We start from the raw sequence: 27324 nt of genomic DNA on the forward strand, positions 1-27324 counted from the left end.
GGGGAAGGCGCGGGCTGCGCGCGGCGCGGGGTGAGCGGAGAGGGGCCGCGGGGCAGGGGCCGCGCGGGGCGGGGCGGGCGCGCCCGGAGGCGGTCCGGGCGAGGAGCGCACCGGCGGGGCGGGCGGCGCGCCAGCTGCCCGCGGTGGGAGGGGCGGAGCGGCGGCGGCGCGGGGAGGGGACCGGCGGCGAAGGCAGGAGGGGGAGAAGGAGGGGAGGGGCCGGGCCCCTTGTCTCCGCGGCTCCTCTCCTCAGTCCGCCCGGGGAGGAGGAGGAGGAGCGGGGCCAGCCGCCGCCGCCGTCCCAGCCTCGCCCGGCGCACCTGAGCTCTCCGCGCCGCCCCGGGCCCCTGCGCCGCGCCCCGCGTCCCCGCGCCGCGCCCCGCGCCCTCGGCGCCCGGCCCGCGCGCAGCGCTGCCTCGGTGTCCCGGCGGGGCGCGTCCCCCGGGCCGCCTCCCGCTCTCCCGCGGCTCGCGTGGCCGCGCCTTTGTGTGCGGCGGCCGCGGCTCCCGGGCTCCTCGGGCTCCGATTGCGGCGCCCCTCCGCCCGAAGTCCCGCACGCCGCCCCCGACAACCCCGACCGGGCGCCCTCGACGGTGGATCTAGCGGCTTAGAGGAGGCGGGCACCCGCCCCCCGAGCCCCAGCTTCGGCCCCCGGCCCGGGCCCGGCTCCGGCATGGATATGAGGTTCTACCCCGCGGCGGCCGGGGACCCCGCCGGCCTGGACTTCGCGCAGTGCCTGGGGTACTACGGCTACAGCAAGGTGACTGGGCCGGGCCGGGGGCGGCGGGGCGGGGGCACCTCCCCATCCCGGGCGCGCCCCGCGCTCCAGTCTACCGCCGGCTTTACTTTCTTTCCCCTTTCTTTCCCCTTCCACTCTTCCCCTTGCGCCCTCGTCTCTGTCCAACTCTCCCTCTTCTCTTCCTGCCCCCTCCCCCCGCCTCTCCCCCTTTTTGTCCCTCTGCCGGCACTCCCCTCTCTGCCCGTCTGCTCTCCGCCTCTCCTTCCCTGCCTCTCCCCACCTCCAACCCGCCAGTCTCCTCGCCGCCCCAAAGAAGCGAAGAGCAGCCGGAGACCGAAAGCGGGGACTTGCGTGTGATTCTTTGTTGTTGTTATTAGTAAACACCACAGGACCCTGGGGGGGGGGTACGTAGGGGTCCCTGATCTCGTGGTCGGATGACCTCGCGCTCCCACTTTCAGTCCATCTTACCTACCCCTGTGCACCGAGAGCTGGACCCCCGGCCGCTTCGGGAAGGAAAGGAACAAACTTTTGAGCGTGCCCTGTATGGGGGAGGGGGAAGCGGTGGGACCCCCGCAGGTGGCTTTTGCCACCCTCTGGTAGGGCGCTTGGAGCGACCACTCCTCTCTGTTAGCACTAGTAGTGGCTTCTCATCTTTAATGTTTTTTGGGGAAGGGTAAGTTTTACCATTTGGGGAGATCAGGGTTGGGGACCTGCACACCACGCCCTGGGTCACCCCACCTCCTCCCCCTGCGCAACTTCCAGGACCTAGGGTTTCTGGTGGCCGAAGGTGCATCTCAGAAGGGTGGCCCGAGCAGCTCCGAGTGGCGAGTCGGTGCGGGAGCGCAGCCCTCCGGCCAGGGCGGAGCGGACTCGCCGTCTCTATCCTTCTGGAAGCCAGCAGGGCCCAGCTTTGGAGGAAACATCACCCTGAGGGCAATATTCAGAGAAAGAGCTGTGCCCCGATGGCTTGTGCCTTTTCAGTGTGGTTTTTCTTTCTCCTTCCCCCTGCTCCTCCCCCTTCCCCCCTTTTTCTTTCAAATCGTAGTTTGTTTATGATTGCTTGGATAACAGAGGAGGAAATAAGGAGCCTGCCCAAAGAAAGGTGCTATACAAAACGAACGAATAAATAGCAGGAAGAGGAGGGATTGTATGCAGAGCGAGGAGCAGCTTGCTGTGCCCCGTGGCTGGTAGAGCCTCGTGTTCCTGTCTATTTGTTTATACTCGGCGCCCAACTCCAGTGCTGAAGTTTGTGAAAGACTTCAGGGTCTTTCTTCCTCACCCTGTGTCATCATCGCCTTGTGCCTGGCACAGAGGGGCCTCCCCACAAGTATAGAAGGAAGGAGCATTATTCAAGTGTGTTTTAACCCTTCCGTGGGGGTGGGCATGCGTGCTCTTAAAATTCCAAGAGTGATAGTTAAGCATAGAAAGAGAAGCAAGAAAAGGCCCTGTAGCCAGAGTTAGTTTAGGGTTTCGTGTCTGTCCTCTGATTTTGGATTTACTCAGGTTATTAAATGCTTTAAAAAGTCCCCAATGTATGCTCAGTTAGGGACTCAGGCAGCCTAATTAAGTATGTAGTGTTTCTGAGACTCCAATGAATTGTTCCAGTGGGGTATTACTTATCTCTTTCCAACCCAGCCTGTGTATGCAAGCCTTGTGTGACTGGGCAGGCTCTTATTTTTGGAAGCCATTACCTTGCCTAATGTAACTACTTTCTCTGATTTAAGATCAGCAACACTCGAATGACACCAAAATAGAAACCTTTTGTATTAATCCAGTCACTGCAGTGCGTGGCAAATCTCTCTGTTCCCTAGGATCCCAAGGGTACTTCAAGGGACCAGAGGAAATTGTGGTGTTTTGTGTGTGCCCCTTTTTATTTTTTGAGGAAGGCTGTTTTGAGTCCATTTAAACTCAGAACATTTATTTTAGGGAGGGTAAATAGGAAGCTTGAAAACAGACGTTATTTATTGACATGCATGTTGCACTTCAGGAGTGAGAATGCAAGTTGGTTTGCGATCATATTTTCTGAATGCAGCTCTTTGCCTGAAATAACTTGGTTTGTTAGTAATTCAGCAGTCTGGTCGACCTAAGTGCTGTGTGTACCCAACTTATGAAAGTTAGACACAGTGTTCAATATTGGTAGTAATCTAATTGTACTTATTTTAAGGGACGTTTGCACTTACGCCTTGCAAATTAAAACAACAACAACAAAAAAAAAAACAACAACAACCTTTAAACTGAGCCACAAAACTGTATTTTCCTACTTCTCAATTCAGGAGTGAAAACCCCAATTTTATTCCCCGTAATTTTTCTTTATAGGGAGAATGGAGTAGAAGAGGAAGTATTAACTTTATGGGTATAAAACAGCAAGTGCTAATTAAAGGTTTATAGCATTTGCTTCACAGCTAACTTGTGTGTCTGAAGTGGTGCTAGTCAGTGCCTATAGTTTATATAGAAAGTGCAAAAACTAGCCAACAAAGACATGCATTAATTTTATTTGAAAATACCTGTAATTGTTCATCTCTTTGAGACTTCACTTGATGACATGTATTATCTTTCTGGATGGGAAATGATGGATTTGAGAGACAGTAGGTTTCCACCCTTTCTTGTTTTAATGACCATCTGGGAAACTTTAGAAGTAATACAGACCCCTCCGCTCCAGGCTTAACAAGTGAAAAGTTAGCGCTTATCTTTAAATTTATTTACAAACCGTGAATAATAGGGTTTCATTCATCTCTCTCTTTAACAAATGACCAGACTCCTTTGTATAAATTATTTGCGTGTATATTATCTTTACATTCTGTGAGTATATGGATCCTTTGTAAATGTCAGCACTCATGAAAGTGTACTCTGTCTATGGAGAATGGATGAAAGAGTTTTGAGGGTTCAAAAGTCCTTGCAAGTAGCAGAATAACTTCAAATAAAATATAGCCAGGATCATTAAAATTAGTTAATAATTCATGAACCAGCCACTGATGTATAAACTTAAAGTCATCTCTGTTTTCTAAGGACTAATTTCCATTTTATTTTCAAGTGGAAAAATCTGTTTGAACAGTTCTTTTTCTGATGTGGCCAACAAATTAAACTAGCACACACACACGCACATACACACACACACTTTTTTTTTTTTTTTTAAACAAGAAGGCCTTATGTTACTCAAGTGAATTGGTGACCCATTATCCATAAATCTAGAATTTTTCTTTCCCTGGGTTCAGTTTGTCTTTTTACCAGTAAGAAGGTCATGTGCAGCATATCAATTGGCATTCAATTGTCAGAAGTCTGCCACCCCAAAAGAAACTATTGTTTAAGTGGGTGTAAGGTGAAATTACACAGTGGGTTAATAATGGACATGGACTGAACGCTAGTTACTGGCTTTTTCTACATATTCTTGGGATTTCCCTCTCTCCTCCCCTCCCCTTTCAAAATGTGGCTGTTGACTTCTTACCCTGTGTAGAATAGGCCTGTGTTGTTTTTACCCATCAGTCCCAACCCATGCTAATTATTGTGTGTGGTATTGATCACTCTGCTTAATTAAGACATTCTGATGTGCGTGCTTCCACTCTCTCCCACCGAGCCTCTCTGTCTTGGTCAGCTTGAGGCGTAAGAGGACCTGAAGGGTAATTTGTCATTTGTCTATCTTCTTGGAGACTGGTTCAAATTGAGACCATATTAGAAGGGGCTTTGATCGAAACTCTTCTTAGGTTGATACTTTGTGAACTTGACACATGAGAACTAATGATTTCATTTCTAGGGTATGAAGTATGGGGTGCTGAATTTTGAGAGCAGATGAGAGATTTCAATATTTTCCCATGTCAGGTCTTCAGAGAAGATATTGGAGCCACATTGTGAGAGAGAAATAAGATTTTTCTGAGGGCCTTAGACCAGAGGTCATAACTCAAATGTCTATAGGGAGAGCCAGTTACCCCAAGAAGAAAGGCTTGTGGTCTAGGGATAACATGGCCGTTCACAGGGGTGGCCTTGTCCAGATTAGCAGGTTGTTGCCATGCCAACATTTGGGCCCAGTCTTTCCATATTTTGTAATGATTTTTTCAAGAGAATGATAACCTGGATTTTTATGCAAAATATTCTGAATTTTAAGTGTTGGCAGGAAATGAACAAATAATTAAAACCATCATGTGGGCCCCTCAAAATGTGCTTGTGTACGCTGCTTTGCCACTTTGTCTTGGGCAAACTGATGCAGAGAAGGATTCAGATCATTTTTTTAGTAAGTCATTTATGGTTTATGCCCAACTCTAGGACAGTTCCTCTCCCATGTCCAGCTATGTGGACGGTTTAGTTAGTGTGTGGAGGAAGTCAAACCTAACCACTTCCGATGGAGTTCTGATCTGATCATTTGGATTCTATCGCTGGTTAATTGCACGGTCTCAAGTCAATGGACTTGTTCTAGAGCAGGATTTGGCCTACAGCAGCCCATGGGTCACAACTGGCCTGCTGTTCTTCTTGTGTGGTCTGTGAGTCAAGGATGGTTTTTACATTTTTAAATGGTTAAAGTAAGTTCAAAGAAGAATAGCATTTTATGACTGCGAAGATTACACGAAACACACATTTGTGTCCGTCAATAAAGTTTTATTGGAACACGGCCCTGTTCGTGTGTTTCTGTGGTTGAGTTCATGATGCAGGGACAGAGTTGAGTAGTTGTGACAGAGTCTTGCAAAACCTAAAACATCTGTTGTTCGCCCTTTCTAGGAAAAGTGTGCTGATGCCTGTCTTAGATGGTCCGAGCGCTCGCTGGGCCTGCTTTGTTCCAGGCCTCGGCAGCAGAAAGAAAATACAGTTAACAAGATGGAATAACTGGAAAGATGACTGTCAGGGAGTGTTTCTCAAAGATGCTTCTAGAACAGTGGGGTTCCCAGCCCTGGCTGAGTGGGCAAAAGCTTTTTAAAAATAGTCATGCTCGGCCTGTCCCCAAACCACTTCAGTAAGACTCTAGGGGTGGGACCCAGGCAGCAGCGTTTGTAAAAGCTGCCCAGGTGATTCCAGTGGACAGCCACGCTTGGGAACCTTGCATGAGGCCGAGGGTCCTGCCTTGGCCATCAGCCTCAGGGAGCGGGAGAAGTGGGTAAAGAAGTTTGTGGTTGCTGTAATGAGGACCAGACGATGGCAGGAAGGTTGGCAGGCATGGCCTTCTTCAGACCTTGGCAGGCTCCAAGCACTGTTGATCTGGGCTCCCCTCTACGCGTATCAGACATGACAATGCAACCGCATCCTGCATGTAGTATGATAGGATACCATACCTGGGTTGATTAGTTGCATTTTGTAGGCATTTAGTTAAGCAGCTATTAATTTTAATTTTGTAGTGTGTGTGTTGTGTGGCCAATTAGTGGGTTTTTTTTCCCTTACATTTTGAATGCTTTTTCAGGCCCTTGAGAAGCTCATAGTTCTAAGGGTCTGGTTTATAGTGACTAGTGGATAAAATATTCCTGCTGCTACTATCTGGAGGCCCACAGACTCCCCATTTTGCCACTCAGGACAGTGGAATGTTTATGAAAATTCTGTGCTCAGTAGAGGCTCGCCTATGGTTAGCCACAGAAAGTTAATTTTAGTTGTTTTAGATGAAGTTATGCATGCATGTGGCTACGACATTCAAAGTATGTGTAGGTATTTCAAGAACTAAGTACGTCAGGTTGCAAACTGTCAGGGGGATGCTGCATCCTCGGAGAACTTGTTTAATCTACATCATATTTTAAAATATTCAATTAGTCGCCTGTATCTAAAAATCTTTGCATGTAGATCTTGATTTCCAGCTTTCTTTAGAAAAACTCAGAGCTTTGGCAGGACTCGCCCTGGGCCCCTCATGGCAAGGCCTGCTCGGCCGGCCGCGCTCCGTTTACCGGGTCCTCCCTGTGCCTCAGACGGCATTCCTCTCGCGTGCCTGGCGGCCTCCAGTTTGAAACTTTGATTAAGGAGAGACGAAAATGAATGAATGCCAAATGATGCTTACACCTAGTGACATGAGGTCGCTGTCATGGCACAAATACAGACCAAAGGTCCCTCATGGTATGTAGGTTGGCAGAGGAAATGGAAAAAGTGATTTGTGGTCACGTTATCGAGCATGTTTCTCAAACTTGAACGTGTGCGAGAATCACCTGGAGAGCTTCCTGTGGCCAGAGTGGTGGCCGCAGCCGGGAGACGGCCCAGGGTGGGGTCCCAGGTGGTGCTGGTGAGGGCGCGGCACAGAGGGCCTTCAGGGGTAAGGAGTTTGCTCTTTGTAAGTTTGTCAGTGAGAATGCTTTGGGCTGCAAGTAACAACGTCCCACAAACTGGCATGAATCTAGGGACATTTGTTTACTGACAGAGAGGTGTTGAGGTAGGCATGTCAGGCTCTTTTGGATGGTTCAGTCATGTCTTCAACGACCCTTTCTGCTTTTCTTTCTCTTCTGCCATTGGTGTTTCAGCAGTCTCCTCGTGGTCACAGGCTGGCTGCCGTAGCTGAGGCATTGCACCCTCACGTGAGAGCATGCAAAACGGGGAGCCAGGGAGTGGAGGGAGTGGGGTGACAGCAAGGACCACTTTCTCCTTCTGTGCATCTCTTACCAAGAGGACAAGCCTTCTTGGAAACAGTTCCACTAGATGCCCCCTCCCCCTTTAAATCTTATTGATCAGAAACCAATCACATGTTCACCCCAGGCCAATCACCGACGAAGAAGGAGATTGCTGTGACTGGCTTAGACTAAACCAGTGTCACCTAGGGCTGGGCACAGTGTCACATGAGCATAACTGATGTTATGCCCTGTTAGCAAGGAAGAAGACTGTTGGGAAGAAAACAGCAGTGTCTGCTACTGAGCATATTTTGCAGACTTTGAGTGGGCCATGGTTTGGTTGGAGTTGTTCTTTGTGAGTACAGGTCTGACCTGTTGACTGGATTACTGTGGTCAGACAAGAGGTGGGAAGACCAGGGAGGGTGCCGTCCTTGAGCTAAAGGTGTGCGAAGGGTTTGAACCAAGGAGATGTGAGTATCGATGTGAAGGAGAGGGAGACACTGAACAGAGCATCTCTGTAACATAGGACGGGAGAAGGAGGAGGCAGAGACGACTCTGAATGTTTGAACTTGGGCCCTGGACGAATGGTAGGATCTTGAACAGAAGCAGGGAGGTCAAAGGAGAAGATGGTTTTGAAGGAAAGATAGAGCTGATTTGGGGTATTTTGGTGGACTGTCCCCACAGAGACATCAAGAAGGCTTTTGGGCCAGTGCACTGGAACTCAAGCGAGAGCTCAGGGCTGAAAAACCACAGTCCAGAGCCTTCCTGTGTGTGGTAAAGTGATGGAAATGGACACGACTCTTCCACAAAAAAGGAGACAGGTTGTGAAGGGCATATCCTTGGTTTTTAGGGTTGGTTGATGTTTGCTAGTTCAAGTTCCCAGTTAGAGAGGAAGTAATATGTGGTACTCAGGAAGCTTTGAAGTCCCGCTCTGCCATTGTAAGAATGATACAAAGGAGTGTGTGTGTGTGTGTGAGCATGATGATATATCCTTTCTATCTTAGTAGTTATTTGCAAAGAAACATTCTTAAACAGTTGACATAAGTGAGAATGACACATCATTTACAATAACATAATTTGAAACCCTACTAGCCGTTTATGAATTCGAACTTTATGCTTTTTGTTTGTTTGTTTGCTTATGTAAGAGGTGCAACTTCTAACTGGATTTTGTGACATGTTAATGATGTCAAGTATCTTGGAGAATCTGTTTTGAGTGTGGTAGATAAGGAAGGACAATTTTTGCTAAGTTTGCTTATAAATTTAAAAAATTTTGAAGGTGGAGTCATCTCTTTCCAAAAACTAGAACACACACACACACATACACACACAACCCTGTTTAAAATATGATTTAGAAGCTTTTATTTAAGGTCTGCATGAGCCTCTGACAGGTTTATCTTCTCCCTTTGCAGTGGATCATTTTATTTTCTTTGTTCTCTAGGGTTGTGCCCTTACCCCTTCCTCAGGGAGGCTGCGTTCTCTTCGGTATGTGCCCTGCTTGTGTGAACGACCAGCCACGGAAAAGGGCCCTTCCCTGTGCCCCAGGTTCTCTTTAATCTCAATTTGACTTTGTTCATAAAAGGATAATTTGAATGCCTTGATAATCCATACATTAAACAAATTGGCCAGTATTAATAAGCATTTGGATTTCTTTCTAAATGCACATTTAAATGATATAAATTCAGTCATTTGGAGGAGAGAGGTTTCAAGTTGGGCCTTTCTATTCCAGATGTTGCCAGTTTATTCTGGCCTTTTCTACGTCGACTACATTGTTTACGTAGAAGAACGGTGTTGGCCATGGTGACGGGAGTGAGTTTTTTCGTATTTGAGATGGATGTCGGTGGAGGCCACTGTACCGTATTAAAGATTTTCTCAGTGACGTCTATAGCTAGGTAATGAGCTAGGAAAACTAGTCAGCGGTTTACACTTTCTTTTAAAATCTTCTGCATGCAGGAAGCAGGAGACCCAGATGACCAGAAAACCTGGGTGAGTGCGTGGGACGGGCTGGAGGCTGATCTTCTGGAAGAAAGTGTGCGTTGCACGTGCAAACACTGAGCACATGACGCAGACCCAGGAGCTCTGTGGTGCTGCCCTTGTGCCTACGTCTTGAATGAGAAACTCAGCTACTACTGTGTGGCTTATTTAAAAAATTCTAACAAAAGTCCTTAATGGAGAAGTGGCTCAAAGTGTTGTTACTAGTGAACATCCTTTGGATGGCACGTGGGAGAAAGTCCTCCAACTGAGTTAGACGGAAAAGGGATTGTCGTTTTCCGACGTCGCTGGCCCCAGAGTGTCCGGGGGTGTCACCTAGACATCGTGTGGCCGCCCTGCTGTGTCTGTTTGGCATCTCCTGTCAGCCAGGCTGTGTCAGGTGGCAGGCAGAGGTCCAGACTCAGCTCCCAAGTCACAGCCCCACCGCTCAGCCTCCCCAAGAGGGGGCAGTTCTCTTTCCCACTTGTTCCAGTACCTCCTCCGGACCCGTCTCATTGGGTCGATTGGGGTCACATGCCCTGGGCCAAAGTCCCCCATCTCAGGAGTGGGCCAGGTCCTGCCATCCCTCTGGAAACCGCCTGGGCTAAGGGTCCGAGCAGTGGTTCCCAAGCGAAGAGCACACGCGCGCGTCACAGTGAGGGAAGGCGGCGCGGGCCTGGGGCACCGTCCGCTGAACCCCGGAGCAGAGCGTGACGAGTTCCGAGGTTTCCGAGGGTCCGAGCGTCCTTGCTGCTGCTGCTCTGCGGAAACAGAAATGGCCTGTCACCACTTAGGACAGTGATCACAATTGTTATTTATGAAGGACTTATTAGGAAAGCACTTGTTAGGGGCAGAGATGAAATGTCTCTGCCTACAAGAAACCTCTAGTTTGTTAGGAGAGCAGATGTGTACATGTGTGTTCATGAAATGTGTATGATGTGTGTGTCACTGTGTGTACTTAAGGGAGATGCTCTAGGCTGAAGTCAGTGATCGGTGTAGGTAAATGTGCTCCGGAAACAGACTGGACAGGGAGAAGGTCCCCAAGGGATGCTGTGACCAGATGAAAGAGCTCACAGAGATGGTCAGGCTGGGGACAGGAAAGAGGACAAGTAAGAGCGTGTGACGGGAGATGTGGTTGGTTGAGGCCAAACTGTGGAGGAACTAGACTGTGCAGGAAAGGCCCGAGGTCTTATTTAGTGGGAACTAGTAGAGTCGATTACATGTGTGTAGGTACATTTGCACGTGCAGGTGTGGGTTCGTATGGACGTAGATGTTGACAGTTTGAACGGGGTGGTTGGCTGATGAGAAGATGTTTTCCTGACAGGACCTGAGAATGTTTGAGGGGGGGATTAAAGAGGCACAAAGAGACAGTGACGGAATGACGGATGGGGTGACTAGTTGGTCTTGGAATGAAGGCTGTAGACAAAGAGGACTTAGCCTTGAAACAAAAGCGTGCTAACCCTTCCTTGAGATGACTGGGAAGGAGGAGCAGATGGGAGGAGGGGGAAGAGGAGACAGATAAGAGAGGGAAGAGAATGGCTGTGGGGGTTGACTGACAAGCCCAGGATCGATCGTTGCTACTTCTGCCCCATTCCTCACCACCACTCCTCCACCCTGCCTTGGTGTCTTCCTGCCCCAGCCTCCACCCCTTCCTTTTGCACTGTTCTCTCCGCATGGAACCCTTTCTCCAGAGACCTTTTTCTCAGTATTCATGTCGAAGCCTTCAAGTATGGCCTGGTCATGAAATAATCTCTAAATATTTAAAATATCATTTCCACCATCCCTTCAGTCACTGTCTCCCTACTGCCATTATTTTATTTAAAGCACTATCTATCTGAATTTGTGTTTACTCATTCAGCCCTCTGTTTCTTGGGTACCCCCTTCCATTCAAACTCCTTGGGGGTAGGGACTTTTGATGGCTACTGTATGCCTGGCATCTGGAACGGTGCTTGGCACGAAAAAGAAAATGTGATGAGGAATGATCTAGAGATGAATACAATTGTCGTTGAGAAGATCTAGTTGTTATTTAATCTTTGGATAAACATATGTTGGACCTACTATGCACCAGGCCATGGGAATGCAGAGTTGGAGAGTCACGTGTCCTGTTCTGAAGGAGCTGGCCTCGAGTTGTAATGATCCCTGCTAGAAGGGTTTAAGCGTAAATTTTGTTTTCAGTTTCCTCTATCAGTATTTCATGTGTTGGTGGATCATGGAAATGGAGCAGAGAAGGCAAGAACTAGTTTGCAGGAATGAAATGGAGGTGGAGGAAAACAAGTGATGGATATCATTGAAGCGACTGTTCTTAATCCAAGTGTGCAGGTTGGTGAGGAACTGCTCAAGGAAGGGGAGGCTTTGAGGAGTGTGTAGTTAGGGTTCACCCACTAGTAATAAAAAGTAACTCAAGTAGCAGTGGCTTAACTGAGGTAGATGTTCATCTCTCTCTTCCCTAATGAAGTGAAGAGGTAAGTGCTCTGGGACTGGTATGGTGGCTTTGTAGACATCGGGGAGCCAAGCTACCTCCAGCTTTCGTGTGACCCTTGTCCTCCTGGGTCAAGGTAGAGCACCAGCCATTGTCCATGGTTCAACCAGGAAGGAAAGAGGAAATGTCGAGGGTTCCAGAGACTGTCACATGACATTGGCGTATTTTTCACTGGCCAGAACTGTGACACATGGCCACATCTATGACAGCAAGCTCCAGGAAATGCAGTCTGTGTGGCTGGCCATGTGCCCAGCGAAACACTCAATTACAGTGTAAGAAGCAGTGAGTGGGTACCTGGGGACAATGAGTAGTTCATAGGAGGTGTGTGGGAGTGAGTGATGGGCGAGGGCTGTGGGTTTGAGATTTTGTGTATAAACTATAGTATTATATTTGGGTAAATTTCATTCAGTATTTCAGTTTTCATTTGTTCCTTGGAGGGTCCTCCTTTGGTGACACACTGTGATATTGCTTCAGTTCTTTCTTTAGTTTGGGGATTTTATTCGGGGCATGCTCAAAATACCCAATGATTTATGTTCTTTGTAAGAACTGCAGAACCTGTTCTGATTTTAATTGATTATACCTATATTTTAGGCCCAAATTTCTCTTCTTTGCAGAATACCTCTTGAATTTTTATGGTCCCATTTCTCAGGTCCTAGGTTTTGGTGATGAAGCTTTGAGCACCTGTCAACATTTTCCGAAGTAGATTTTTAAAACAGTGATGCTTTTCCTTTCTGATCAAGCCCAGCTTACCGCTCACCCCGACATCCCCAGAAGTCGGCGGTCCTTTAGGTTCTTGCTCCTTTGTTCCCCCTGGACTCCACCCAGGTGCCACTGCAAGGCCACAGCTGCCCCCCCGCCCCCAGCCTCCGTGGCAGCCTGTTTTGTGCTACCCTTCAAGTCAGCCTCATTTCTTCACTTTCGGGTAACTGAAAACTCTGTCCACTTTCCTTACTAAAAGTTAATGCTGCCTGTATACACCTGGGCCCTCGCTGCAGAATCCACGGGTCCATCGTTTATTCTCGTGGACATCCGCCACGATGCGTGGTCCATGTCTTCTCCAGCCCTTCAGGTCGCGGTGAAACCAGCCCAACCCTCATTCTTAGAAGGGAGCTTCGATCTCTCCTGTGATGAGGAGCCACCGGTGATGCTCTCTGATGTGAATCGCTCACCTATCGTCCTCCCTTGCCCAGGATCTAGTTCTCTCTCTTCTAGACCCAGGACAGAGAGCCTTCCTATTCTTTGGGATAAATCCTTCCGACAATTTATTCCTCTCTGATTATTGACTATTCTGAGTTCTACAAATACCCATCTTTCCCGCTTGGTTCCTTCCTCCTTGGAATGTGCCCAGATTTCCAGTCTGCAGATTGATGAGGGCCACCTCCCTGTCACAACTAGTGTCATCTCCTCATTCCATCCACGTTCGAATATGTTTTGGGTTGGTGTTTGACTCACTTCCCCCCCTGAAGTGAATTAATGTGAAATCAAGACCACAGATGGGAAATTCTGTCACTTTTCATACTTGGAAGAAAGTCCTGATGGTGAACACCAGGGGGGTGAACAGCGCCATGGAGACCTTGCTTCCCCAGGCTCTGCTCTCTGCTTGGTGCCTGGGGTGCGGGTGCTTTGCAAGTATAAGGGACATGTTGAGGACAGGTCAGTACCCAACTGCAGCTCAGTCTGACTTTATCTGGGGGCTTGAAAGGGATTCACAGCAGAACGACTTCTGCCAGTCTCTGTGCCCTGGAGTGTGCTTGTCACGTGGCTGTGCGTGCAGGTCTTGCACACAGGGCGCAGCAGGCAGGGTGGGCCTGGGGCGTGGCCTTGATAACAGGGTCCCTGGCGATGCTGCTGCTGGGTCCCGGCCACACTTGCAAGTGTTGAGAAAGGGCCACTTGCACCCGGGCACTTTTATCTGTGGGCCGTGTCTATCGCGTCTCTGAACACCTCCTCAAACAAGAAATCGTGACCTAGGGTCCCACCCCTTTCCCGCTCTGCCTTCCTTAGCCCTGCAGTCTGCTGCTGTCCCTCGTTAGAGTACTGAAAATAACTTCAGCCTTCTCCAGTGAGCTCTGCTTTGCAGGTGACACCCCATTCATGGGGATGGCGTCAGGCCAGATGCTGCTCTGAGCTCTGGGTTAAGCTTTGCTGATGACGCCTTGAGATCTCTCTACCCTTACACCTCTGTCTTCCCCATCTCCCGTGTCCCAGGTTCCCTAACACTGTGTATTTGGATGCTTTGATGGTGTTTGCTCTGTCTTCATGTCAACTCTTTGTTTCCTCTTCCTGCCATGGGAGTGTCTTCCCAAAGTTTGGCTCTTGCCTCTGTATTTTTTTCACTTAATCTGTGGACCTTGTTTTCTGCCTTCAGCTCTTCCCATTCCGGGTTTGTATCAGTTATGTATTGCTGTGTAACAAATTACCCCATGGCTTAAGACATGATTCTGCAAACCAGCAGTGTAGGCCGGGTGGGGAAGTCCCCTTGTGTTCCCTGTCCACTGCGGCTGTCTAGGAGGCTTTGCTTGTGGAGCTTGGCTTGCTGGGACTGGGTCCCCTCTTTCTCCTGTGTGTCGTCTCTCACCTCTACACGCCGACGCGTGCACCAGAGCCCTCGTGGTGGCCGCATTCTGAGTACCCGAGCCCTCGAGCACAGTCTAAGGAGGGTCACACCGTTCTTCTGCCACATTTCACTGCCCAGAGCAAGTCACAGGGCCAGCCCTTGAAGCGGGGAGGGCTGCGGAACCACCACAAGGGGCCGGACACAGGCAGGTAGGGGATTGTGGCCATCTTTGCGGTCAACCCCAGGGCCTCACATGTTCATCTCCAGCTGGGTCCGCAGTTCACATCTCCTGTGTGGCGCTCTCTACAGGATGTCCCCACCTGCCCGCTGCCACCAGTTCAAGCCCGTCGCACGCCTCCTGGCCACACATTTCTTCTACCCCCAAAGTTCCTCATCAGATTCTCACGTTTATCTCGGGGCCTCCATCTTTTCCAGATGCAAAAAATAATAATTTTGATTACTTGACTTATTTTATTGCCTTCGGTCAAGGAAATACAGCAGAGGGAATATAGTCAGTAGTATTGTAATACTTATACACGGTGCCAAGTAGGTCCTAGAAATATCAGGGGGAACACTTTGTAAAGTATATAATTGTCTAACCACTATGCTGTACATCTGAAACTAATACAAAGTAATATTGAATTTCAACTGTAATTGAATTAAAAAAACCATTTGGTAACTGTCCAAGATGATAGGATATACATTCCTATGTGCTGGTCATATCGGCTCTAGTATATTCTTTTTTTTTTTTTTAATTGATTTTTAGAGAGAGAGGAAGGGAGAGAGAGAGAGATAGAAACATCGATGAGAGAGAACATCAATTGAGTGCCTCCTGCATGCCCCACACTGGGGATCGGGCCCACAACCTGGGCATGTGCCCTGACCCAGAATCGAACTGGCAGCCTCTTGGTGCAGGGACAACACTCAACCATTGAGCCACACCAGCCGGGTGGCTCTAGTATATTCTCATTTCTCTTTTTTCTTTGTTCTATTCTTGCAAGTATTAGTCCTCTTTTAGAATCAAATTTACTTTCAAGAGTGAGTCACCCCCAGTTTCTGTGGAGAAAAACAGCTTATGAATAAATACTTGAAATACTTACAAGTGCAATGAATATGTTTGTATAGTGTCAAGGAGACTTTTGCATATCTTTCTACGAGAGAAATTTCCACATTGAAAGTGTGTGTGGTGTGTCAATATTGTAAAGCTAATAAACAAACTCTTATTCCTCCCCCTTTTGGTCCTTTCTTCATAGGGATGAATATAACTCTCATCACAGCACTAGCTAAATTTTGTTACTTAACAGGATATTTCCCCCAGAATTATGGAATCTATAAAATAATGCAAATAGGGAAATTCTACACTCCCCAAGCCATTAAAAAATGCTTGAACTCCTCTATTATTAAGAAAGTATGAATTCATGAAGGTCATCATGCCATAATCAGCATCTGTCTTAATTAAGGTGTGGTTTTAATTCCACCTGAAGACTGTGCTAAGTTTAACCCGGCATCGGGGGTCCACTGGCCCACTGTCTGGTATCGAGCGGTCCACCTGTGCGTCCCGTGAGCCGTGAGCGGGCTCCTCGCGGCTGGGCAGGGTGTCCCACTCGCCCCGCTCAGGAAGCACTGCCGTCGTGGCCGGGGAAGCCTGCCGGGGCCGGTGTGAGCCCTGCCCAAGGTGAGAGGCGTTAGCTGCCTGTGAAACCCAGCAGCCTCCGAGATTGCTTTACAGTGACTCATGACAGTGCCTTGTGCTTCTTGTCCATTGCCTTTGGGATCGCTGTTCTGTTTAACCAGCTTCCTGAAAAGGGAAAACATTATTCTGGGAACGTTGGAGAGCAGCCTTACTCATTCCAACCCAGGGGGTGGCTGGCTCTGTTTGTCGAACGTTAGACCCAAGAGGTCTGTCTGATGGGTTTCAATGACTCCAGATATCCAGCCGTGGGCAGGCTGGCAGGGTGTGAGGGCAGAGGCCTGGTGTGAACCACTTCACACCACTTACTGGTATACTCCTGTGCCTCATCTCTAAAAGGGGGGTTCCGTTCTGCTGGGTGCTGGGGAGACATTGTGAACTCTGCCTTGCCCCACCGCTCTTGTTCCGGGGGCTTAGAAACCCAATGCAAGGGTTATCGTGCATCACAAGTGGGTTCACCGTGTAGAGAGCAATCATAACATTTACAACATAGGGTTGTTGTCACTATTGACTGCAACTCTGTCTGTGCAAACACTTCATTAATGTTGGCTATTGTCATCATTATGATTCTAAGATATTTTATCCTGAGCTCAGATAAATTTCTTAACACATGGATAGATTGCTGAACATAGACTATGGGTGAAGAATCTTACCTCTGAATATCCTGATATTTTAACAGAACTGTTGGGAGGACCTCACACCTTGAGCGCTGACAGATGGGCCCTCTGTTCTTAATGTGTAACTTCAGCAAGGTTTCCTAACCTTGGCACTACTGATGTTTTGGGCTGGGTAATTCTTTGTTGTGGGGCTGTCCTGTGCATGATAGGATGTTTAGCAGCACCCCTGGCTTCTACCCACTAGAGGCCAGTAGCTCCCCCAGTGATGACAACAAAAATGTCTCTAGACATCTCCAAGTATTACTTTTGGGAGGGGGGGCACACAAATCGCCCCTGGTTCAGAGCCAGTGAACTGGAGGAATATTTTGGAAAACTTTCTGGTTTTGTCATTTAAAAAGTGCTAACTGGGATGAGTTACCCCTTTGTTACCAAGGGCATCTCTCCAAACAAGGCATGTCTCTCTCCAGGGCCCTACAGAGCTAGAGGGAGCCTCCTCACGGGTGCTCCTCAGAGCAGCTAAGACGGCGAGCGTCTGTGTCGAGTAGATGGATGGTCGCCAGGGAAGGAGGCTTCTGGACCAAGTTCCGTCACCTGCCAACTGTTTTCCTGTTTCTTCTCTCTCTTTCTGTTGGTAGTCTCTCTGGGTTAGTAAAAATACTTTTAGGATTTACAAAGCCGTGTGATTCTTGTGGGTTGAAAGAAAAGGTGTGTGTTCATTAGAGAGAATAAATGTCCATGCACCTGGGAGTTGGCTCAGCGAGGGCCCACCCGTGTCTCTAGGTGCCTGAACTCAGTCAGCCACGAAGCTATTTGGGGTGAATGTTAAGACACCCCCAGTGACTGGTGCCCAGCAATGACTGTGTTAGACTAGATGGGACCTGGATGTTCAGATTTATATATCTGGTTCCATTTCTTACGAATTCGTGGGGCACACTGGAGTTGATTATTCCATGTGTTTGGTTGTTCACAGTATAGCTGCTACTGTTTTTTTTTTTAAGTCTTGGAGTCACATGAACCCCAAGCTCAGAAGTCTTTTCTTCATTCGCGCATTCCTCAGACATTTATGGGATGCTACCGTGTCTGTGTGGCCCGGGGTGCGTAGACGTGTAAGAAGTTGGCCTTCCAGACTGTGAGTTCCAGAGAGCAAGTGGCCGCTGCTCGGTACCCGCCCAGAGCCTAGGGTTTCAGAAAATCTCCCCAATAACTAGTTGCAAGATTTGATGCTGATATTCAGTGTCCTTTGCTTAAAGATTTTACAGGCTGGTGACTTGACAGTTTTTTTGAACCGTTGACAGAGTATCATAAGGAAACTTGTGGCGTTGTGTTTAAAAGAACACATTCCAAGAAAATGGATTGTGATGGTCCCGCATTTGCTAAGCAGTAAGTCTCAAGGCCTACCTACCTGGTGGATCTTTCCCAGACCACTTGTCACCAGGTCACCCCGCCTGTGCCACGCCTGGAATTCCCAGAGGGAAGGGGGCGGCTGCAGACAACAATGTCCCCTCTCTGGCTCTGATCAGGGTTTTATTGTCAGGAAATCCCCCTTTTCAGGGACTTCATTGTCTGCATCCTCCCACCAGCCCTCCCCGCCCCCAGCCCCTACCCGCCCGGGATTTCAAGGCTTTTTGGAAATGAAAAGTTGCTCTTCTTCACAAAAAAGGTTGGGGGAGATAAAGTGATTAACACTTATTTTGTTCAGGAATCCATCCGAGCTCGCATCCTTGAACACTCATTTGGCTTGTTGGAAGGGTAATCTCTTTCAGAAACATTGGGCAGAATTGACCAATTCATTATGTATGTAAGTCTGCTCAAGAATGTCGGATTCAGGGAGCCCTCATCTCCTGCCTTCGGAATCTCCTGCCCGGGCCCTTCTGTTCTCTTTGAGTTTCTGCAACTCATTTCTCCCCTGATTATTGAATCTTTCCCCGGACGTTTCAGGCTTGGTGGAATCTCAATGAATAGAATTATAGGGGGAAAAATTCCATACTCTTTTAGTTGGTTGTTGATGACTGGGTTGTTCTGGGGTAATTAAACTTGAGGAACGACAAATTGAGGCAGAAAAGCCCGAGACGACTTAAGCCAATGGGAATGCTGGAGAATGTCTCAGAGGCAGTGGGAAACTCTTGTACAAAGTAGCCACTCTGGACAACGGGGGCAGTTCCTGTAGAGCCCATTCTGGAAGATCTAAAGGAGAGCCAATGAGCAGACTGACATTTTCACCATGTAGAGACAGGCACGAGCAATTCGACTGTGGGAATCTTCCAGTGGGATGTATTGCATATTTTTGCAGCTTCTCTTGGGTTTTGGAAGTGTGTGTGCCCACACGCGTGCACGCATGCACCTGTCCTGTGGGACTCAGATGGGCGTCCTGTGTGGGGAAGCAGCAGAGGTGTGGGAAAGTCCTCCTTCGGTTACTACGTTTGCACGCCACACCCCCACTGTCTGCTGGCCCGGAAGCCGGGAGATACATCCATAGCGACCTGACCGTAGCACTGATTGGAAATTAGTGTTTGCCCCGCGAGGTGCTGGTACAGTTACTGATGGCAGGATGCGTGCTCCTTACATGTGACCAGATGCCTGCAGGAGAATTTGATTTACTGTTTTATTTTGTATGTACTCTAGTGTCTTAGTAGTTTAGGTAGGTGCCCTGGACTCCAGGTAAGTTTTCTTTCCATTTTTTTCCCAGTAGGAGGGCGTCAGGGAAAAGAAAATGATAAACAACCACGCAAACTCATTCAAGTGGATCACTTCATTGTTGTAAATACACGTGGGCACGGCCCCTGCCCCGTCATCCACCTTTGCCTTCATCACAAAGATTCTTGCGTTATTTTATTTACTGTATCTCATTAGGGGTTGTCAGGCTCTGCAACTCTGTGAAAAAGAAAAAACCCAAACCTTACCCCCCTCGAATGTCTTGCCTTTTAGATTTTTGAAACCAGAATAAAACAAAGTAGATTTAAAAAAAATAATGATCTCTCCGGCAAAAGGAGCTGGTTTGGGGACTCTCCCCTTAACGGAAGGACTTCGGGGTGGGGCGCCACAGGAGGGCACAAGGTGCCGTTCTCAGAGGAGGCCCGGAGAGGACAGTTGAGGCCAGATGGCGAAGGTCTGCCTGTCAGTTGCAGGGTTTGGGCCTTATCTTCTAGGTGCTTTAAAGCTTGGCCTGGCCGGTTTGGCTCAGCGGTTGGAGCATCAGCCCGTGGTCCAGAGAGGCCCAGGTTCGGTTCCCGCTAAGCGCTCGTACCTCGGTTGCAGTTTGTCCCAGGCCCGGTTGGGGTTGTGTGGGTGGCCGCCACTCGATGTGTCTCTCTCATCGATGTTTCTCTCTCTCTCCCGCTTTATCTGAATAAAAATGCAAAAATAAAATAAAATAAAGCTCGGCTTGCACCGAGGGCCATGGTTGGACCCCTGTTCTGGAGGGAGGCTGGGCTGGTGTGAGGCCCGCGTGGGGGGCAGGGGAAGGAGGCGTGGCCCTGTTTCTGTCGCGAGAGTGGAGTCCCTGGAAGGGATGGAAGTGCTCGTTTTCTTTATGTCTTGTTCAGAGACGTCTTCTGAAATCTCATTAAGAGACTTTGTAATCATGTACACGTCCCCGGGGTGATTGGAAATCATTTGCATTTAGTGCTCCCTACATGTAAATCATGGTAATTTTAGGAAGAAAGAATTGCAAACATCTAAAAAATTCATTTGAATTCATTTCTTAGGTTCCGTCTTTAATATATCCTTTTCTTTCAGGCAGTCTGACGTCTTATCAGAATTATTTTTAAAAACTGCCATAGACCACTTTGAGGCCCTGTTGGATTCAGCGAGTTATTAAATTTCACATCTTCCAGGGTTTATTTTTTTCTGATGCTGTAGTTCAAGATAATGTTTTTTTAATACTACATGCAGAATTCCAGAGATTCACAATAGCTTGTGACATCTTAATGTCCACAGTGACATTGCACCGGTCATAACCAACCGTGATAAACAGCTCTCGGCTCTGTGAAGCCGACAGCTACTAAGTGGGATCCGAGCAGATGCAAATAGTCCCTCATTCTTACGCGTCATGTTACAGATCCTGAATGTTGATTTTGAAGCAAACACATGCTTAAATTTAAAGTTTATGCCTTCAGTCCCTAGTTCTTTTATTCTTCCAGGAAAAAAAATCAAGCAGCTATACTTTAAATGAATTTAATGAACTGCAAAGACTGACATTTTCACTGTAAAAGTCACACTTCATTTAATGAGTAGTTAAATATTGATGCTATATTAAAATACAGGCAGAATAAAAATGACACAATGGATTTCAAAATAGGAATTCAGAGTTCTTTTATGTTGAAAATTTCATGAACTGAAAAAAAAAATGTGTTGTTCATCAGAATGTCTTCGTAAACACAAATAATTCCAGTGAAATAGCATGTTGGCCTACAAGACATAAATCCCAGTAGATGGGCCGAGGTGAGTCTTGTTTTCTCGCCGTTTGAGTCTGTGTCAGTCTTTGTTGCCAAGGGACGCAGTGATGTTCAGTGTGTTCCCGTCCTTCGTGGACAGGGGGCTAAAACGACAGGAGTGGGATCTAGTGATCTTGAACGGACTTCCTTGGATATGAAGACAAAAACAGCTGTGTGTAGATGACTGAATGTTCTAGAAGAATAATTGGGCTGGGTCCTGTTAGTGTGTCACCTCTCTGCTCTCCGGCAGCTCCGGCTGGCTCACAGTCAGGGTCCAGGCCCGCATGGAGTCCTGCACCGTCAGGGTCCAGGTCCACGTGGAGTCCCGCACAGTCAGGGTCCAGGTCCGCATGGAGTCCCGCACAGTCAGGGTCCAGGTCCACATGGAGTCCCGCACAGTCAGGGTCCAGGTCCGCATGGAGTCCCGCACAGTCAGAGTCCAGGTCCGCATGGAGTCCCGCACAGTCAGGGTCCAGGTCCGCATGGAGTCCCGCACAGTCAGGGTCCAGGTCCACATGGAGTCCCGCACAGTCAGGGTCCAGGTCCGCATGGAGTCCCGCACAGTCAGGGTCCAGGTCCGCATGGAGTCCCGCACCGTCAGGGTCCAGGTCCACATGGAGTCCCGCACATAGTCCAGGTCCGCATGGAGTCCCGCACAGTCAGGGTCCAGGTCCGCATGGAGTCCCGCACCGTCAGGGTCCAGGTCCGCATGGAGTCCCGCACATAGTCCAGGTCCACATGGAGTCCCGCACATAGTCCAGGTCCACATGGAGTCCCGCACATAGTCCAGGTCCGCATGGAGTCCCGCACATAGTCCAGGTCCGCATGGAGTCCCGCACATAGTCCAGGTCCACATGGAGTCCCGCACATAGTTCAGGTCCACATGGAGTCCCGCACAGTCAGGGTCCAGGTCCGCATGGAGTCCCGCACAGTCAGGGTCCAGGTCCGCATGGAGTCCCGCACATAGTCCAGGTCCACATGGAGTCCCGCACATAGTCCAGGTCCACATGGAGTCCCGCACATAGTCCAGGTCCGCATGGAGTCCCGCACATAGTTCAGGTCCACATGGAGTCCCGCACAGTCAGGGTCCAGGTCCGCATGGAGTCCCGCACATAGTCCAGGTCCACATGGAGTCCCGCACATAGTCCAGGTCCGCATGGAGTCCCGCACATAGTTCAGGTCCACATGGAGTCCCGCACATAGTCCAGGTCCGCATGGAGTCCCACACATAGTCCAGGTCCGCATGGAGTCCCGCACATAGTCCAGGTCCGGCATGGAGTCCGCACAGTCAGTGTCCAGGTCCACATGGAGTCCCGCACAGTCAGGGTCCAGGTCCGCATGGAGTCCCGCACATAGTTCATGTGTCCACATGGAGTCCCGCACAGTCAGGGTCCAGGTCCGCATCGGAGTCCCGCACATAGTCCAGGTCCACAGGAGTCCCGCACATAGTCAGGTCCGCATGGAGTCCCAGGCCCTAGGTTCAGGTCCACATGGAGTCCCGCACATAGTCCAGGTCCGCATGGAGTCCCACACATAGTCCAGGTCCGCATGGAGTCCCGCACATAGTCCAGGTCCGCATGGAGTCCCGCACAGTCAGGGTCCAGGTCCACATGGAGTCCCGCACCGTCAGGGTCCAGGTCCGCATGGAGTCCCGCACCGTCAGGGTCCAGGTCCGCATGGAGTCCCGCACAGTCAGGGTCCAGGTCCGCATGGAGTCCCGCACAGTCACGGTCCAGGTCCGCATGGAGTCCCGCACAGTCAGGGTCCAGGTCCGCATGGAGTCCCGCACAGTCAGGGTCCAGGTCCGCATGGAGTCCCGCACAGTCACGGTCCAGGTCCGCATGGAGTCCCGCACAGTCAGGGTCCAGGTCCGCATGGAGTCCCACACAGTCAGGGTCCAGGTCCGCATGGAGTCCCGCACATAGTCCAGGTCCGCATGGAGTCCCGCACAGTCAGGGTCCAGGTCCGCATGGAGTCCCGCACATAGTCCAGGTCCACATGGAGTCCCGCACATAGTCCAGGTCCACATGGAGTCCCGCACATAGTCCAGGTCCACATGGAGTCCCGCACATAGTCCAGGTCCACATGGAGTCCCGCACATAGTCCAGGTCCACATGGAGTCCCGCACATAGTTCAGGTACACATGGAGTCCCGCACATAGTCCAGGTCCACATGGAGTCCCGCACAGTCTTCTCTGTGGCCTCCAGGCCCCTCTCGACCTCCTCTGCTCAGCCTGGCTCCGTGTGCTCCCGCCGCACGCGTGTCCTTGTTACCGCTGGGAACCCCAGGCACACTGCACCCTCGGGCCTTCGTTATTTCTCTGCCCCATGATTTCTCCAGATATTTTCGCGTGTCACCTCCTCATTTTCTTAAGGTCTTTCCCCCACGAGGTCCTTTTCCCAGGAAGGCCTTTATAGCCACCCCGTCTGAAACCACGCTCTCCCTACCCCGAGAGCCTTCATTCCCTCCCTTTCCCTGCTTCATTTTCTCCAGCGCTTGGTCTTCAGATGCGCCCTGCAGTCATGCACCGATGGCTGGTCTCCGCCACGTGGGAACATTTCTCGCGAGGTGGAGGTTTTTGTCTCTCCTCTGTTTTGCCCCGTCGCCCTGAGCTGCGCCGGCTGGTGCAGGAAGATTTGTGGGGTGCACAGATGAATGAGGGAAGTGCTTTTGAGACAGAAGTGGGGTTCAAGGGAAATACTCCCATAGCAGTTGGAAATGGGGAATAGAATATCAGGAGAGATCCCTGGAATGTAGATTTGGGAGCCATCTGCACAGATAGGGTGGCCGACTCATCCGGTGTCTCCGGGGACTCTCCTAGTTTTAACACTAAAGGCGTGTGTCCTGGGAGCCCCCCTGTCTCGGCAAACGGACGCTGGTCACCCTCTGCACAGACAACATACTGAAGTTCTTGGAGTTTGCAGGAGGACAGAGCTCACACACCAGGTTCACAGACACTAGGAAGGTGACAGATGACCTGCTGGGGGCCCCTCTGGAGGGTGGTCGCAACTCCGCCTGGCCAACTGTAGCCGTAGGGAATTATAGACCACTGTTGTCTGAGCTCCAGGATTTTCGAGGGGAACCAGACCTTTTTGATTAATGTTTTCAATTTTTAAGTGTTGGCAACTAATTCACAACCGTCCGAGGATTGCGTATGGCCCGTTGGCTGCCTACATCTGCTGAAGCAGGACCTGGGCTGCCAGCTCATCGGGACCCAAGGCCTAGCAGCCTTGCTTTTAAGTCCTAAATGAAGAACATAGTTAGTAAGTGTCTTTATTGTTTGGAGGAAAGAAATATCATTGTTAGCTGTAGGTAAAGGATTTGTGTAACTTACATGGGACAGTATTAATATTTGTGGAGTGTTGCCAAGAATCATTCTAAGCACTTTGCACGTATTACTAAATTGAATCCTAAATAACACTGAAAGGTGAGTACTGTCAGTGTCCCAGGGTACAGGTGACGTGGTAGAGGCATGGCTGGATTAAGTAGCTCACTGGGGTGACAGGCTAGGAGGTGATTGATCTGGGACTGAAATCCAACAGGCTGATTCCGGGGCCTGTGCTTCTCAATGTCCTGCTGCTCAGGTTGGAATGAGCCTCAGAATGACCTGGAGGACTTGTTAAACTCTAGATTGCTGGGCCCACACCCAGAGGTTCTGATTCTGTGGATCTGGGACGGGCCCAGGAACTGACATTTCAAACCAACCCCCAGGTGCTGCTGCTGCTGCCCTAGGGAACCTCAGTTTGAGCACCACCACTTCAAGGCCACTGGAGGGATATCCCTGCCCCCGTGGAGCCGTGTCCACACCATTGACCTGCGGTGTCAGGCTTCTGTACTCGGTGACTCTGGTGTCTCCTGCACCAGCACAGACAAATGCAAAACTAACTTAGTGTCATAAAATGGGTTTTGTGGAAAAAGAAGCCCTCCCTGGCCCCCTGTAGTCCTTCACAATGCAAGTTCTTTTCAGCCGAACACTGAAGAGCTCAGTATTTTCAGATGTCGGACAGAGAAACTGGGTCTGGCCAGGGACAGGAGCAGACAGAGTAGCGTGAGATGGGGTGGGATTAGAAGTAGATGGTGGAGAGCTTCTTCCATTGGTGGGATGTGATTTGATTTCTAGCGACAATGATATGTCATTAAATCACTTTAAATTACATAGAAAGCGTTTCATTTCTCTTTTCCTTTCAGTCCTTCTTATTACATCAATGAGAAAAATCTCAGCTTGGTGCCAGTATGTCTTTAACACCTAATGCTTGCTTATCCCTTTTTCTCTATGGAGATTGAGAGAGGACGAGGCACAGGAGGAGGGAGGGAGGGAGGGGGAGGGAGGGAGGGGGCGGGAGGGAGGGAGAGGAGGCAGGACTCAGTTACAGACCCTTCATAGCTGGTAGTTTGCTACAGTTTGTTAGAATATTTTGCTATTATTGTGTTTCTTTGGTTATATTCTATTTATGTCAAGGAATACTGGTTTTCCACTTATGATACAAAGTTTCATTTTGTTAATATAAAGCACAACTTTTTTTATTCAGATGACTGAATTGAAAGAGAGAAGTTTACAGTACCTTATCCATAATGCCCAAATTCTAAAAGTTCTGAAAAACAAAGTTAAAAAAATTAATTTATGGCAACACATTTGCAGCAAAACCCAAACTGGACTCATGCGAGGCTGTTTCTGTCTTGTACGTCTGTCCCTTTGTGTGACATGCAGAAGTTTCCATGTGTTTGCTCTGGGGTGCCATCCTCGGCCACCAGAGGTGTTAGGTAGGGCATGGCATGTGCACGGTATACCTTCTCTCTGTCTGAAAAACTCTCAACTGAAACACACATCTGGCCCCAAGGTTTTGGCTAAGGAAGAATGGACAAGTTTGGTCAAGGGGGTGCACAAATCATGGGACATCGGCAGGCGTGGTGTAGGGTGGAGAGCTGTGATTTCAGGTGAGTACGTGAACGGGACCTACGTGACACCCACTGGGATTCCCCAGCGTGGCTGTCTGTGCACAGCTGCAGGGGACGCATCTCTGAGAACTTATTTCTGTGTAAGGAAAGGCGCTGGTCTTGCTGCTGAGCCTGATCTTTTCAAAGAAAAGCTTTTCGGGAAAGTTATAGTATAAGAAATGATGCTACTTTTATTGGAAAACTTAAGATAGTCAACCAAGAGCCCGTTTTTCTTTATTTTATTTTTTAAATTTCATTTTCAGTGAATTTACTGGGGTGACATTGGTTTGCAAAACCAAGTGTACAGCTCAACAAAACACCATCTCCACACATGTTGCGGGCTCATGTCCTCGAGCAAAGTCTCGTTCTGTTCCCTTTTCCCCACTTTGCCCACCGCCACCCAGCCCCCAGCCCCCCCTCTGGCCACCGCCACACTGCTGTCTGTGTGTTCTGTGCATGGTTTTTGGCTGTTCCCTTCACCGTCTTTCACCCGGCCCCCAGCCCCTCCCCTCTGACAGTGTGTTCCATGTCTCCATGCCCAAGAGCCCATTTTTAAATGGATTTAGAGATATTCTCCCCGGATTTAAAAAAATACACTAATTACTCTTATGGATCTTTTTATGTTTGGGTTTTATGTACCAGTACCTCATAAAATGGGGTATGTCTGACACGTGTTACCTGCATTTATATTTCAGTTTCTGTCATCTGTGGGGGCATCGTATGTGTAGGTCATTTCCCTAGGGATGGCTGGTGTCCCCGTGAAGCCCGTCTTCCAGTGTGAAAAATGGTGGGTGGCCCAGCCATCATATGCCTGTCTCTTTTGGCGGAGCTAGGGGTCACTTCTTCCACCCAGTCCCGTCCCGCAGAGGGACAGAATGGACAGGAGAGGTCGAGAAGAAACACTCGGGTGCCCACGGAAGGTGGAGCGAGAGGCCAGCCTAGCCTGGGGAGCGGCCGCATGGATGGTGACCACCCACCTGGAGTAAGACCTGCTGTTCTGGTCAGGTGGCTAGTGGACCCTGGTGCGCCAGCAGACACTGGATTTTGTCAGTTTGTGGGATGAATGAGCTAGTTCTACCTTTCTAGTTGAAGTAAGATGGAAGCAGTTGGGAAATAAGGAGGTGTAGATCTCAGTATCGCACGCACGAGCTAATGAAGGTTTCAGGGGCTTCAAACAGTTTGTGACCTCCAAAATATTTGTAGATAGCTCAAGAGAGTTTGGCCCTTTCACGGGCCCAGAACATTTAGTGCTAGAAAAGGTGGTTTTTCCTGGCCTAAGTGATACTGTTTCTCTTTGATCTTCTTGACAGTACTTGTCACAAAAGTCCAGAGAGGGAGGGTTTCCTGAGAGCTGACAATTGGCCCTTCTGTGTTGTCTTCCAGGGTCTAAATCCAGGCTCGCTAGTCAT

General features: G+C 49.4%; 1 protein-coding gene across 2 annotated transcripts in view; it reads left to right on the forward strand.

The window, feature by feature from the left end:
* Positions 1-673: 673 nt before the first annotated feature.
* The window catches only part of TOX3 (TOX high mobility group box family member 3), a 102909-nt gene continuing 76258 nt past the window's right edge, over positions 674-27324 (forward strand). For both annotated transcript variants that reach the window (XM_036275423.1, XM_036275424.1), the window contains exon 1: positions 674-760. In XM_036275423.1, coding sequence (XP_036131316.1) covers positions 674-760 — 87 coding nt within the window. The remainder of the gene's footprint in view (positions 761-27324) is intronic.

The sequence above is a fragment of the Molossus molossus genome, unplaced genomic scaffold (genome assembly GCF_014108415.1).
Source record: "Molossus molossus isolate mMolMol1 unplaced genomic scaffold, mMolMol1.p scaffold_m16_p_21, whole genome shotgun sequence".
Lineage (NCBI taxonomy): Eukaryota > Metazoa > Chordata > Mammalia > Chiroptera > Molossidae > Molossus > Molossus molossus.